A 15,572-nucleotide genomic window follows, 5' to 3' on the forward strand; every position below is an offset into this window, starting at 1 on the left:
TTCTGTAACCTCAGGGTGCCAGCTCAGAAACATGTAGAAAATATCCTTTTTCATGCCACAGGGAAATTCAGATATGGAAATTCCTGCCTTATCAAGCTGCAGAAGCTAAAATCTTGAAGAGATGAAAAGGGGACCTGAGCACAGCTAGGGGATGAAAATCCTTCCAGGGTTTCTGAAAGCAAACACACTGCATGTACTTGAAAATGTCCCTGAACTGCCAATGATGAGAGGCTGGAAAATCACCACAGAGATCTACCATTGTACCACCTTTGGTTACTATACAGGGAGGTGGTTGGCCATGGCTGAAGATAGATCATGGAGCTGCCAGGATATTTTCTGGAGTCTTTCCCAGGCACAGACTGCAATGAGCAGCCAGCCTCAGTGGCATTGCACTGTCAAGTTGTCCCCCAGCAGTGAGATGCTGAGGCAGGAGCAGAATCAGCCCCTTAGCCATGTCAGGGTCCACAGCAGTCAGGCAGTTAAGACCATATGGATGCTCCAGGGGTACAGACAGTCCTTCCACAGTGATCCCTGCTGCCTCACCAGGCTCACTGAGTGCAACTCTCATAGAAGGGTTATACTGCATGAAGTCCCTTCTCTTCTCCAGACACCAAAGATCACAAACACCTTCTTGTCCCCAGACAGCCACCAGGCAGGTCTGTGCCACAGGAGTGCCCAAGAATGGCTGAGGTCACTTGGTCTGTTCAGCCTGGAGAAGAGAAGACTGAGGGGAGACTTCACTGCAGTTACAAACTTCCTCCTGAGGGGAAGAGGAGGGGCAGACACTGCTCTATTCTCTGTAGTAGCCAGTGACAGCACCCGAGGGGAATGGCCTGAAGTTGTGTCAGGGGAGGTTTAGGTTGGATATCAGCAAAAGGTCCTTCACCCAGAGGGTGGTTGGGTGCTGGAACAGGCTCCCTGGGGAAGTGGTCACAGCACCAAGCCTGACAGAGTTCAAGAAGCATTTGGTCAATACTCTCAGGCACATGGCGTGACTCTTGGGGATGGTCCTGCATGGGGCCAGAAGTTGAACTCAATGATCCTTGTAGCTCCCTTCCAACTCCTCATATTCTGTGATTCTGTGAAAAAGTAGGAATACTGACTGCTCCCTCCTTTCCAGATTCCCTCATCTGGGGTGCTGCTGGGCTGTATTTCTGCTTCCTGCATGGCAGCCAGGGCGTGAAGAGCTTCTGCCCTCACAAAGAAGAAAGAGCTTGCACTGACCCAGGTCTGCAAAATAAACCCTCCCCAAATTACCACCTTGTGAATAGCATCCTTTTGGCAGCTGGCTTTGGGCTTCCCCCACAGCCCCAGTCCTTCACCCCACACATTCACACCTCATTTTCAGTTTTTGGTGGTGGACACTCAAATATGTCAAAGCAATTGGAGAGGCACATTTGCTCATTTTTTGGCGATTTCTCCTCCACTTTAGGCTGTTTTCTGCCATCTTCGATCTCTATTGGCTTCTGCTTGTCCTCCAGTGGCATCCTTTCTCCCCAACCCTCCTGCTGGCTCAGATCAGTAGTTTTCATGAGTGGCTCTGGCTCAAGACACTGTGGTACGGAATTCACAGCTCCAGAGCCTGGTCTCAAGGATATCAAGAGAGGCCCTAAGGAGGGAGGCAGGTGACAAGTTAGCATTCACAAAGTACACTCAGAAATCAGCTCTAAGCAATTCATTCAAAGAACTTGTAGGGATAAACATGAAGGCACTTGACTGGAATGGCTTCCAGAGTTCACGGCCACCAAGTTATTTTAGCTTACAGTCATATTTGTTATGTTTCTCCTTTTCCTCCTTTCCTCCTTCTCTGGCAGTTAACAGGCCAGAGAGCTGGTAGCAGCTTACCCAAGCCCTGGGGAGCTGAAGGGCTGGGGAGCTCTCCATGTGCTGACCTTTGTTAACTCCATTCAGCCACTGTTGTGCTGTCAGTGCAGGCTGGGCTGCTGCAGTCAAGGGGTAGATGTCTTCCTGGTATGATTCCGACTACAAGCAAACAAAAGTCCAGAGTAACTACGTCAGTGAGGTTTTAGTTTAGAGGGGCCATACTGGATTGTGCTGAAGAAATAAGTTTATTCCACCTCAGCACAGGGAGTGTCATGAGTACTCACCGGCATGGATATAAAATCTCACCTGCCCTGAGCCTCTCCCAGAAGAATTGCATCTGAAGGCCTAATTTAATTTCTGATGGTAAGGTCTTTGCATGTCCGTACAACAGACTGGGGGAGGTTGACAAATGCTAACTCAACTCCCATAAAATCAGTGTTCCCGAGCATGACTCAGTGAGTACAAAGGATGGACACAAGTCACAAATCATCAGCTGATCATCAGCTGACAAAAACTGGCCAAGGAGATAATGTTGGAGGAACATGCCTGATTGGTAGTTGCAGTGAGCATTAGCTCTGCTGCCTCTGAATTCAAGGAACCTTCTTCTCATATTCTACTTTCTGAAAGTAGAAGGCACAGTGCTGACATTTCCCATGTACTTTTGTTCACACAGTCACATGGAAGCTGCCTTGGCTAGCTACAGATTCATGGTCTGTTTCCTTCTCTTAATGACACCAGCTCTGAGACTTACTTCTACATCATTCTCAGTGCAATGGGTCATGCCCTACATGCTGCAGAACAATTGTCTGTAACACAATTTTACAAACTGGGTAGAGACCTGGGAATCCATCATTCCCATTTTCCCGGGGTAATTCTTCTTCCTTCCACAAGAAGATTTTTATGTCACTCAACATAAACTCCAGCCCCTCTCTCTCTTTTGTCATTCTGTCAAACAGATGCCACTGAGGAAGTTTACAGCCAGCTAGTAGACCTGGCAGTACATCTTAGAAAGTCAGACATTAAACACAGACCTAACTCTTGAGTTACCCAGACAGGGTTTGTTGGCAGGGCTGCCCCATAAACTGGCCAGCTATGTCCCTCATGCCAGGAGAGAGAAAATCCCTTTTTCTACCTACTCTCATGCCCCCAAAAGAGTCACAGAGAGGAGGCACTGCCCTCATTTTTCCACTGATATTTGCCCCAGATATGAACATGACCTGAGGTTGACTTACCCGTCGAGGCACAATCATGGAGATGGGCTCAATCAGGCCTTTAGTTGGAATCAGTTTGTAGAAGCGGAAAATCTCACAAGATGACACATCAAGGCCTCTCTTTGGCATCATTCCTGGTGGAAGAGCATGAAATAAATGGGATATAAATCTCCCTAGGAAAGTTAATGTCATCTGCCATGGGAAAAGGGTCACCAAATAATTAAAGGAGTCATAGCATCAGTTCCACATCAGCATGGTCTGAAATCTGCATCCAAAACTGGCTCAGTGGCATAAATTACTAGACTAAATATTTTTTTTTCTGTCAGAGCATGGAGTTACATACAGGGTGTGTGGTTTTCATGCTAAGCCTCCTGTTCCTTATTCATTCTAATGAGCTCCAAATTGAACGAAACTGAGTAGAACTGGCAGGTGATGCCACAGGATTTGAGTACCAGGATGGCGAAGAAGGGATTTCAGGACCTAAACACCACAAGATTAGCTATATGGATCAGGCTGAAATCCCTTCCAGCCCAGTATCCTCTCCCAAAACTGTCCCAAAACAGAACGGAGTGTGAGAAGGGTGTGAACACCTATTCTGTCAGACAGCACCATTTGTGTTTTAGGGACTGGCTAAGGTACATAAGGTCTCTAAGTACCTGATAACCTCAGTGGATTTCTCTCCCACAAGCTTGCACAGTCCGAAGCCTATACTGTTAATTCCATTAACATGTCAATTCCCTTAACAAAAGTGATTCCCTATGCTTGTAGACCTTGCTTCATGGTGTTCTACATAAGCTTAATTTTCTGCTACTACCCAATGGCTTGAGATTAGCTCAGTTGGTTAGAGCACAGTGCTAATAATGCCAGGGTTGAGGGTTTGATCTCCATAGGGGCCATTCACTTACGAGTTGAACTCAGTGATCCTTGTGGATCCCTTCCAACTCAGAATATTCTGTGATTTTATTAAACAGTAGATTCTATGTGAAGGACTGTTGCACTTTATATTATGCATTCACCTAAATGCAAATCTAAACTCCACTTCTCTACACAGTATTTTGTTCTGCTAGTATTGAGAAAGAAATTTTGTGCAATAGCCTTAGCAGTATATTTGATCAGCAGGACAAAGCAGGTTAGGGTAGTAGACGTGATTCATTCAGGCCTTTTAAAAACACTTGTACACTTCCTTTTCATGGAAAAATTTTTAAAGAGACTATGACAACAAAAAATCAGGATGTTGTACACTGGAAGGATTATAAAAATTGAATAATGGGAGATCCTTCCAGTTAAGTTTTAAATAATTTATTCCTTTCGATCTTTTTTTTGAAGGAGACCTGCAGGCACAAAACCCAGTGCTGCCAAATATCTGTACCAAAGTTCTGTAAGACCAGGAGCATCCAAGGTGGTGTGGAGGGCTGGTAAGTGATCCTAGAAACATGTCAGTCTACGGAAGAATACGACTTAAAAGGTAGACCCAAGAAGGTTCCAGAAAGGGCTGAGGACTGAAAGCAGACTATGTAGCATGAATTAAACAGCAGGTAGTATGCAAGGGTCTGCAATGGAAGACAGGTGACCTAATCACAGCAGGGCTATTTCTAAACAGGAAACGTCAGTAAAGCAGAAGGTAGGAAAACAATAAAGAGTTTTGGCCTTAAGATGTGAAGCACCTATTACCAGAGAAATCACAGGGTGGGACCAATGTAAGTATAGTTCAGTGCCAAAAATCTGGAGCAGATTCACAAATGGCAAGGAGAATTCTCCAACTTTAAATCCAGACTATCCTCCCTTCCACCTTGACCAGGTATGTGAGGGGCTGCAATGGTGACTGGTAATGCTGCCCAGCCCATGCTCTGCTGGTCAGAAGGGACCCCTCTGAGCTCTGACCCTGTTACACCACCTGCCATATACATGTGAGCTGGGCCAAGCTGATTGTTGTGCACCTGTAAACCTGGGTGGAGGAATCTGACCCATTTTCTTTTCTAAGTGATATTTTGTATAATCCTAGACTCTGAGAGCCTCTAAAATAAAAAAGTCACAGTCTTCTTCTAACATTAGGCATGCTGCCACTCACCAATTCCCTTCTGTGGTAAGTGAGAACGATATTCCATCAAGTAGTTCAGGTATGGTTTCTCAGGGCTTATCTCATAGTACCGTATATTTCCATCACCCTAAAGGCAAAGAAAATCAACATCAGCTGCACTGTGCTGTTCAGCATGAGGGTCTGACAAGTATGCCTGGCCTGAGAAGCCATGCAGGATCAACAGTGAACCAAATGTTCACCGTCAATTTCCTACGTGGGAAGGTTAGGACTCTGCAGTGTACTTAACTACAATAAGCATGGTACATCTGTAAATGTGGTATACATGGCCTGATGTGCAGCATCCTCTGGCCCCTTTCCATCTGCCCATATCCTTAGGCTAACACACTTCAGGAGCATCTTTGACTTCAGCCTGATGCAATGCAGGCTGAGAGCAGAATCAAACAGGCCAGCATTTGCTGACAAGGAAAGCACTTACCTTTCCCACGACATAAAGCATGTGTGTGTCAGAGTCATAGACGGGAAACAGGAGTCCCGAGGAGCCATCCAGATCCTCCTCCAGTAAAGGCACAGAAAGGTCATTCTGGGCAGGACACAAGAAAAAGAGTCAGCTGCAATCACCTGTCAGTCACCTCAAGTCAGGGACACCTCACCTGAGCCCCAGCAGCACGTGAGCCAGCTCTGTAATGATCCCCAGCCACGGCCTTGAGCAGAGGGCCATACATAGACTTCTTCAAAGCTCTGTGGGTGGGAAATGGGTGCTCTGTCCCAGGCCTTGACTGAGTGCAGGACATCAGTTCCTACCACTAGAACATCTCAGGCACCTGATGACATTTCAGGGTATATACAATAAGAATCATTGTCTGCCTCCGTGTGGGCCACCAGACTCAGGGAGATAAAGGGGCCTTCAGGGAACATCTGCATGGCACACTGTATTTTACTTACGTTCTTCCAAAGCCGCTAGTCAAGGCAATACCTCCACAGCTGTGCACCACCCACCACAAGAGCAGTCTACATCAGCAGTCTCCACACTGCACAGTGGGAAGGTGCCATTTGCAAGGCCAAAAGCTCCTGCTGCCCTTTGGCAGGTAAGCCATGTAGGACATAGCACACCACTCCCTGCGCAAGGCTGGCATGTCTTGTACAAAGCCATCCCTGCACTGCTGAAGGGAGCAATTTTGAGAGGACCAATGGGGAAGACTATGATGTCCCATGGCTACTGTGTGCCAATTCTCACACAAATATGTATTTAGCATAGGGTTAAACATATTATGTGCTGCAGAATTGCCCAGCTGCAGGCTCCAGAAATACAGAGCTTCTGTTTAGATGCAATGATGACATGGGTGGATGTGGACCTCAGAAAGATGCCTGCTGGGCAGGTCCTGTGCCAATGCCTGTTCCTAAGGAGGCTGCACATACCTAGACTCACAGATCTTCCCACTATGTTCTTAAATTAAGTGTGGCCAGCTCCTCCAGCAGAAGGCACTGAAACCCATGATGAGTCACAGCACTGTGACTCATTCAGTATTGTGGAAAGCCTTCAGACAGCAGTACAGTGCTTTCCCTCTCACATATGGTAAAGAAGCTATGTCCAAACATAGCCAAACAGCAAATCATAGGCCTGGTTCTCCAGCTTTTTCTGGTACAAAGAGTGACAGCACTACATGATTGTGCTGCATGGTGGTTGATGCAGAGAGACAACATGAGATGCTGACAAATAAAAACCTCTCACTGAATATGAGGGGGTATAGGAGAGAAGGGTTTAATTAGCCTAGCAGCCACTGTCATAGGAGATCATGTCATGGAAGTGACCATTTTAGTGCTACCTCAATACTCTACCGTCAGGAATCATCAGAAATCAAAACGACCCCGCATATTTTTCTCCACTGAGGGCTTCAACTGAGTAGGCTGTGTCTATAGCTCATTTCTATTTCCAGTATCAGGACCAGTTTGCCAGTAAGACCACTAAGAGCCACTCTAAGTCAGAGCTACAGGAACCACCCAGAGGTATTTTGAATGATTTCTTCCTTTAGTGGGCTGTTGTGGTTTAACCTCAATCTAAGTCTAAGTACCACACAGCTGCTTGCTCACTTCCCCTTGGTGGGATGAGGAAGAGAATCAGAAAAAGGTAAACCCATGTTGAGATAAGAACAGTTCAATAATTGAAAAAAAGCAAAATATAAAACAGTAACAATAATTGTAATGAAAAGAAAGAGGAGAGAGAGGAATTAAACCCAAGAAAAATAAGTGATGCACAACACAACCACTCACCACTCGCTGACCAATGCCCAACCAGTCCCTGAGTAGCAATCCATGGCTCCTGGTCAACTCCCCCCCTTGAGCATGACGTTCTATGGTATAGAATATTCCTATGGCCAGTTCAGATCAGCTATCCTGACTATCCTTCCTTCTGGCTTCTCCTGCACCTGCACACTGGCAGAGCATCAGACACTGAAAAGTCTTTGACTTAGGGTAAGCACTACTTAGCAACACCCAAAACATCAGTGTGCTATCAGCACTGAATCCAAACACAGCATTGTACCAACAACTAAGAAGAAAATTAACTCTATCCCAGCCAAAACCAGGACACGGGCACAGCATACTCTGTTCTGGAGGATTTCTATGCTGAAAGTTTCTTTAGAAACTCAGTTAACTGTCACAACAGTAAGACCTATCTCCCATTAGGAATTTGACAGATCACTTCTGAATTCCTGTTATGGTTCAATTTTTGTGTATTTGGCAGGTGGAAAAGTTAAAGTGACAGCAAAAGAGAGAAAACCAAAGCTGATGTGGTTAAGATTGTTGGTCCCATACTCACTTGATCCCATAAAGCAATTTGCCTATTATTCCACCGAGATGTTCCAGTAGAGAAGAGCTTTTTCATGTTTCCAAGAAACAGCACTTTATTGACTCTGTGAGACTTGTAGCTGGCTTCCTATAGGAAGAGAAAGGACACTGCATGAGTAAAACAGCACCTGTTGCATAGCTACATTTCATGTTACATGACAACACTCATTCATTCACATCTGAAGGACCTGCTCAGCCTGAGCAGGACTTCACAGGGATCTGAGAAAGCTGGCCTAAACTCTTCAGGACCATTCCTAAAAGCCCAATCAACCTCCCCTAACTAATGATTGACATATTTGCAAGAGGGTAGATCAATTAGTTGTAGGCAGAACTTCCTGTGTACACAAATCTGTGCAAATAGCTACAAAATGCAGTCAGCTTCCCCTTACCAACAGATACAAAGTCCAGGCAACAAGAACAAGGTCGGCATTGGGACAAATGTACACTTGTGTACATTTGTCCACCTGATCTCTGCAAGCCCTCCCAAGGTGTCCCACAGAGGGCTGCATGAAATAGTTATGAAAACAGTGCACTTTAAGAAGGGTTTCAGGGAGCAAGGAACATGGTAGCAAGATGCAAAAGCCCTGTTTTCAACAATGACAGTTGAGTGTTCTATGGAAAGTAGAAGGCAATAGCACCCTTGCCTTGGGCAATGCAGGACACAGATGCATCATCTTTTATGGCAATGAATCTACCCAGAAGAGGAAATACTCCAAGAGATGAGATCAGCTGGACCACAAACCTCTGAATCCAACTTACTTGTAGGACTGCTCCTGCACGAGGGTCTATTACACGTATCTTTCTGTCCCTGCAGGCTGTGGCAAGGAGACTGCCGTCAGTGTTGAATGACATGGAGAGGACCACATCCCTGTGAGCGTCAAGAATCTTCACTGGATTTGAGAGGACAGCCTCCTTGACATCCAGGTTCCAGATCATTATCTGGAGCAAAGGAACAAAAAAAAATCAGCCTTTTGCTGACTGGCCCACTACAATTTTTTGCACTCTATTCACTTCTTCCTCTTTTCTCTACATGTATAGGTCTTACCATCATAAGTGATTGTTCTCCATCACTTAAAATAATTCCTGATACTTACAGCAATATATCAGTGTTGGCTCCAAATGTCCAAGATTTTAATTTCCTTTGCAACCACATTTTATACACAAAAATAGCCAACATCAGTGCAGATAGTTGCACTAGCACAACAATAAATCCAAACAAAAGTGCGTGGCATTGCATACTGTATTCAATTCAGTAAATAAGAAAGGCAGAGTAGACTGAAATTCATCAGAAGAAAGTTAGCAAGTCCTTTTGAACTTGTAGCAATGTCCTTTTGCCTTTGGGGTCGCCATAAAGAAAGCTTCTGAACTCTTTAGTATCATCTTACAGTTTGAAATTAAAACAAAGTTCAAAACACTCTGTCAAACAGGGTGTCTCAGGAGGAGAGCTCCACAAAGCATAGACCCACCTTGTAGTCATAGCCAGAGCTGAAGAGGATGTTATCAGCCGTCGGGTGCCATTCAATGAGGATCACTCTTCCAGCATGCCCAAGAAGTTCCTTCTTCGGACTGGTAATGTTTCTGTTTAACAACTGGTTGGGAATGTCCCATATTTTAATCTGAATGGCACAGGATGGGTCTTTGTGAGATTCCTGAGTAAAGAGCTATTGGAACTTACCAATAACTATTACTGCCTTGGTATTATTATTACCTTTGTAATGAATAGGAATGGTCCTGGTTTTATTGAACACCAGTCCTTTAAATTTGTATCTTTACTTTTCTGTGGACCTGAAGACTCCTCTTTACCTTCTATCTTTAGCCAGCAGTCCTACTAGGCTTTTTTTAAACTTAGCAATCCAACCCTTAGACCTGGCCAAGCTGTCAGCACAATTATGAAAAAGTTATTCCTAAGGGGAAGAAGTAAACTGCAGGTGTTGCAGACCTTGCCTCCTAACAAACTTTGAGCAGGAGCAAGCAAATCTGAGTTCCAAAAGATATTATAATTCTATGATTCTATGATATTATAGCAGTGATTGTTTCAAGCTCAATCCCCTCTTGCTCTCTGGTTCCTCTTCATCTTGGTCCTGAGGATCCATTCAGCACAACATGGTAAAAGAACTGAGAATTCCTCTGGTCAGATGACAGCTATAGTCATGTTTGTCCCACAGAAAAATGTGCCATTGCTGAATGCTTTGCAAATGACAGAGACATTTATCAAAGTACACAGAACACCACCAGGTGTTCAGGGCACAAGACAGGTACCCTGAGCAGAGAGGATGGGCAACACCACACTGTAGTCACTCAACACTGGGAGTGTGCTGCCTCATAACAGGTCTACCTACAGCTCTGTGATCTTCTAGAAAGATCCTACAAAAAGACAAAAATTATCTGTTCTCCTGTGGTGGAGGAAGACAATAGAGGAAATCTGCTGCAGCAGCTGAACTTTTGCAGGTAAAATGAGTCTCACACTAACTCTAGAAACACCAATATTTAGTATGCTAATGGATCCTTTGGCTCAATGAAAATGTCTATGCTTGTCATAATTTTTCTTGCTCTTAGCCTGAAACAAAAGGGAAATACTCTTTAAAGCATAGTTCATGGAAATTAGCCACACCTGCCAAGTCTCCCACTGTCCAGCTGATGAGGATTACTCCTTTCAAATAAGGAGAGGCACAAATTCTGGGACCTGCTGGGAAACATCGTAAGCACTCTTCTCAACAGTGTTTATTCCACTGAAGAATCAGGCCCATCAGAAACCTAAGGACTGTAGGGTCCAGTAGTCTCCAGATGAACTTCTACAGCAGCTACAGAAAACATCACACTTTACACCTTCAACAGACATCACTTAAAGGAATGGGGCTGAGAAAGTAGGAAAGAGAAAAATAGGTTGTGTTCATGCTGAGAAGAACTGCCTAGAATGAATCATTCACTCCTCATGCAATGAAATGGCAGGTGATAAAAGCAGAGAAAAGCCTCTGGCTGGAATCTCAGGATGCATCAAGTGGCAGAAATTGCCAGTTCTTTAGCGTGCAGAAGAAGCAGGTTTTGGACCCAGGCCTGCAGACCAAGCATGAACAATCCACAAGCTGTCTGCCCTTCTACATCTTGAAGAAAACCTGATGAAGTAAAGTAAAAGTCACAGAGTTGCCCCTCTAAACAGAGGGGAGAAGATCTTCAGCAAGCTGAATTCATACATGCCTGATGATTAGCCAAAAAGAACAGAAGGGGTAAGAGGATGAGCTCAAACTCTCAGCCCCTGGCCATTTGCATTGGCCTCAGCCCTAAGCTGCAGCAGTGCAGACTGAAAAGGGCACTCGGTGTTCATGGAGACTATCCATTCCCTCCCATGCCCAAAAATACCACTCTACATGCTCCAGCTATGCACCACAAAAGACAGCTGTAATACCACAAAGGCAAGCTCCAGAAAGGTTGGTTAATGGTCAAGAAACCTCTGAGGAACGTGGGTGTAGGGAAATTTCCATCATCTTCGCAGAAGCTTGTGGCCTTCCTCAAACATTTCAGGGAGACCCAGCCCAGTAAGCAATTAGATGCATCCTTGCACATAAGCCAGAACAGTGGCTTATGCTAATGTTCAGAAATGGAAGAGAGCACCAGGTCTTTAACAACAGATTGCAAGGAAGGCCTTGGCTCTAATGTCCATATGGCAATATGGCAATCACTGGAGATCAGATGCGTCCTACTTTCCCTCAAAGGGTACTCAACAGCTGGAAGAAGGGCCTAGTGAAGATATGGGATCTGTAGCCTTAGAGATCTTCTCAACTCATCTGAACAAGGCTTGGAGCATCCCAATTTAACTGACTTTCTTTGAGCCGGACCTGGACTAAGCGACTTCCACAGGTCGAGTTACCAGGTAACAGGAAAGACAGTCACACTAAGAAACACAGCCTGACGTCCTCGCTACTTAGCAGGGAGGGAAGAGGTATCTCTACACTGTGTCACTGTGCAGGGGACTCCTAAGATACCACTTTCTGGTTCCTGATGATAGGAGAGTAATAACAAAAAGCAGAGTACAGTCACAAACAGACAGACTTCTTAGAAAAACTTTTGGTGCTGAGACCAGTGACAAGCTCAGTGTTTTCATTCTTTAGTCTGAAGAATGATCCAGTGTTAAGTTTCAGTAGGAAACTGGAAAGGAAAGCTGTCACAGAGCAGTCTTCTGCACAGACCCTGGGTCCTAGTGGGCAATAGAATAAGTATGACTCAGCATTATGCCACATCAGGGATGAAAGCTGGCAACATCCTGGTCTGGAACAACAGAAATATAGCCACAAGATCAAGGGAAGTGATTTTCCCCTTTACTCAGCAACTATTAAAGAATGGCTGGGATATTGCATCCAGTTTTGCACCTCCCAGTGCAAGAAGGATGCTGATAAACTTGTGAGCTAAACTTATGAATCCAGTGGAGGCCACTAGGATGCTCAGGAGTCTGTAGCACTTGCTCTGTGAGGAGAAGCTGAGGGAGATGGGCTTGTTCAGCCCAGAGAAGAGGCAGCTTCAGGGCAAACTAATATAAGCCTTCAATACTTAACAAGACTACTGAGAAAATAGAGCCTGGCCCTGTCTTGAAGTGCAGGGTAGGAGCAGAGGATACGACAGTCATTAACTACACTGCATATAAGGAAAAAGATTCCCCATGGGAGCAGTGAAGAACAAGAACACGTTGTCTAGAGAGGTGGTGAAATCTCCATCCTTGGAGATTTTCAAGACTCAGCTCCACAGACCTGCGCAGGAGGTGGGTGTAGAGATCACCCAACCTCCCTTTCAACACAAATGGTTCAGTGATTCTGTAACTGCAGCAGGATGTTTTGAAGCTTGTGTTCATTCCTCATATGAGGGTCAAAAGAGAGGCCAAGGTGGTGCCTTGCTTCCAGAAGTAAGCCATACTGTGTCATGCTGCCTGAGACAACATGAAAAGCTGGCATACAGGCTGTAAGATAAAATAAAAATCTTTGCTATCAGTCCAGAAACTGAAAGAAGCCTTCAAAAAACGCCAAAGTATTCAAAACAAGCAAAGGCAAGTCACAAAACAGAAAAGACAATACAAAAAGCCTAGATTCAAGAGTGACTTTTTGTCAGAACTAAGATGGCAGAGGATGTGAACCAAGCCAGGGCTTGAGGAAATGGCAGGAGAAATCCCCCCGATGCTGTGTGACAAAGTGTGAACATACCCACTGGGAGAAAACACATATGGGATCTCTGGAAAAACGCACAGTAGTTAGGCAGATGTCCTCACTATCACAGAAGTCAACATCACACTTTTGACAAGACCTCTTGAAAGTGACCTTTCAGTGGGTAGATATGGGCTAAACTGTCCCTTACAAACATAAATTGAATATTTCTATTCCTATGTATGACTGCATCTTAATCATACTAACTTCAGTAAAAGCATGATTTTACAGAATAACTGAGTGCAGGAATAAGCTCAAATTTGTTCTGCAGAGAATTAATCTGAAATAGGTGTTCCAGATTATGGAACAAAGCAAAGACAGAGTTTCATTGCAATGAAACTTGAATAGACATTCCATTTTAAATTCATATTCTGTTTTTCTTATGCAAACACACCAAAACAAGCCCCCCCAAAAGATCTTCCTTATTACACTGATTTGGTGTATCATCTGGAAGGGATCACACAGCTCTGAACTCAATAGAAAAAAGGAATCTTACTCTTACTTGATTTCTTAATTAACTATATATACATGCTTTCACATCTCATCCATGGACTTTTTGGTTTGTTTTTAACTTCTCCCCCCAAAAAGCATATTAGCCAGGTAGTAATGCAGAGCAGAAGATGGTAAACTTACTGTACTATCTTCTGAACATGAAGCTATTACAAAGTCATTGAATGGGTTCCACTTGATGTCCAGAACATTTCCTTTGTGCCCGCATACTTTGGGATAATGTGGGTCAAGCTTGCCTGTCTGGAAGAAAAAAATATAATCAAACCTAAGGTGAGCCCTGGAATTACCAGACGTTTTCAAGGAAGATCCAAGGCAGCTCCAGCAAGAAACTTGTTTCTGCTTGTTATGCTCCAAATACCCTGGGTGCTCCCTGTCTGTTGAGAATGGTTTTTTCTGTCCTGCTAGTCAAGTCTTGATGATACCACAGTAAAGCAAGCAAAGAGTGCTCAGACCTTCGTAAGTACATGCTGCTGTCAAGAAATCTCTATGCATGCATACATGCACATTAGAAAACACTATTAGGTTCAGACACCAAAATAAAACCTTGGAGGAGAAACATCTATGAATGAGTTGAACCTTTGACATTTTTCTAAAGATCTTGTAAGGGTGAGACAAACAACATCAGAATCTCCTTCAGAAGACATTTCTTATGAGCAGGAAAAAATTTTTTATTTTTAGCCTCATATTTGTGACAGAAATTTCAAATGGAGCTTTTTCTTTCAACAAGCTATCTATTTCTCTCTGCTTGTGTTCAAATCCAGCCATTCACCAGAACAAATCAGAATCCTGGATTCTCAAAGAAAAAAAAAAACACCATGTTCAGGTGGATCTGCACTGGTAAAAATCCTGCTAAGTGCCCTAAGGAGTATTGAGGGCCTTGTGCCACATGGGGGCTGTGTTGCGCTGGATAAACCCACACTGCAGGAACGGTCTCTGCTAGAAAGTCAAGTCTGAATACTTATATGCTAGGAAGGGTGCAGGGATTTTATTAACATTCGAGCACCACTTGTTTCTCCCTATCAGGAGCAGAAGAAGTATGGGGAGCTCCATGACCCACCTTGCATCTCAGGCATCTGTTCACAAGCAAAAGTCAGTCACCTAAGCAGAGAGACATGATGGCAAGCTGGTGATGCTTACCTGCTTACTGCTTCCCACCCGGAATAATCATAAACTAAAATGATTGCAAGTGTCTGGTCTCCTAGAAGGCAGACACTTCTGTTGATGTACTCCCTACATCTCTCCAGAGGTGGGCCTTAGGAGTGCACAGCAGAGGGGAATCACAGCGGGCCCTAACCAGGCTGTGGATAAGATGTAATTTTCCCAGCTTTTGAAAATTTGGGGGTTTTGCAATTTTGAATGCAGAACAGGACATGATGTGTAACTATTCTGGCTTCACTGGAAAGTTTGTTGCATAAACTGGGACTAACCTGCTTTAAACTGAACATCCAGAGGGCTTTGAAATGTAAAAGACTGCTTTTTTAGACTACAGTCTAAAACAATTCTCTTTTAGAACAGCGACAATGCAGAGAGATTTGGGAAGGCAGAAGAGAGATAAAAGGCCTTTAATAAGCAGTGTTCCCCCACCCACAGTGCCCTTTTGTAGGCTTCAGAGCTTGGTTTCAAGCTGACAACTAATAGGGCTGGACAGCCAGATCCACAGGGATCCCTTGATCTTTAAGAGAACTCTGACCCCTCCCAAAGCTGGCTCCCTGTCTGCTCCCCACTCCGTTCGGGAGACTCCCAGGCTCCCCTAAGCCCATTCTGCCTGACTCATCCTGCAAGGCTCTCTTACTGCTTTATGCTGCAAAGGAAGAGACAGATGCAGCCTCAACCAAGTTTGGTTGCCTTAAGAGACCACAGAAAAATGGGACTCCGAGCCAGCTTAGTGTATAAAATGAGATAAAGAAGGTAGGTCCTTTAATTTCAGGCCTGAGGTCCACAGGAATACATATTCATGCA

At 44.5% G+C, this 15,572-nt stretch overlaps 1 protein-coding gene across 4 annotated transcripts in view; it reads right to left on the minus strand.

The window, feature by feature from the left end:
* Window positions 1–15,572, minus strand: part of LOC113981730 (coronin-2A-like) — a 58,741-nt gene that overhangs the window by 3,027 nt on the left and 40,142 nt on the right. For 3 of the 4 annotated variants that reach the window (XM_027709293.1, XM_027709292.1, XM_027709294.1), the window contains 9 exons: window positions 13,737–13,853; window positions 9,384–9,533; window positions 8,677–8,856; window positions 7,889–8,005; window positions 5,549–5,653; window positions 5,104–5,200; window positions 3,057–3,169; window positions 1,893–1,983; window positions 1,338–1,609 (listed from right to left, as the gene is read on the minus strand). In XM_027709293.1, coding sequence (XP_027565094.1) covers window positions 1,338–1,609; window positions 1,893–1,983; window positions 3,057–3,169; window positions 5,104–5,200; window positions 5,549–5,653; window positions 7,889–8,005; window positions 8,677–8,856; window positions 9,384–9,533; window positions 13,737–13,853 — 1,242 coding nt within the window. Of the gene's footprint in view, window positions 1–1,337; window positions 1,610–1,845; window positions 1,984–3,056; window positions 3,170–5,103; window positions 5,201–5,548; window positions 5,654–7,888; window positions 8,006–8,676; window positions 8,857–9,383; window positions 9,534–13,736; window positions 13,854–15,572 lie in introns of those variants that run through there. The other variant, XM_027709295.1, reaches the window with a different exon arrangement.

Source organism: Neopelma chrysocephalum, unplaced genomic scaffold (assembly GCF_003984885.1).
Source record: "Neopelma chrysocephalum unplaced genomic scaffold, ASM398488v2 Primary Assembly neopelma1_96737, whole genome shotgun sequence".
Classification (NCBI taxonomy): domain Eukaryota; kingdom Metazoa; phylum Chordata; class Aves; order Passeriformes; family Pipridae; genus Neopelma; species Neopelma chrysocephalum.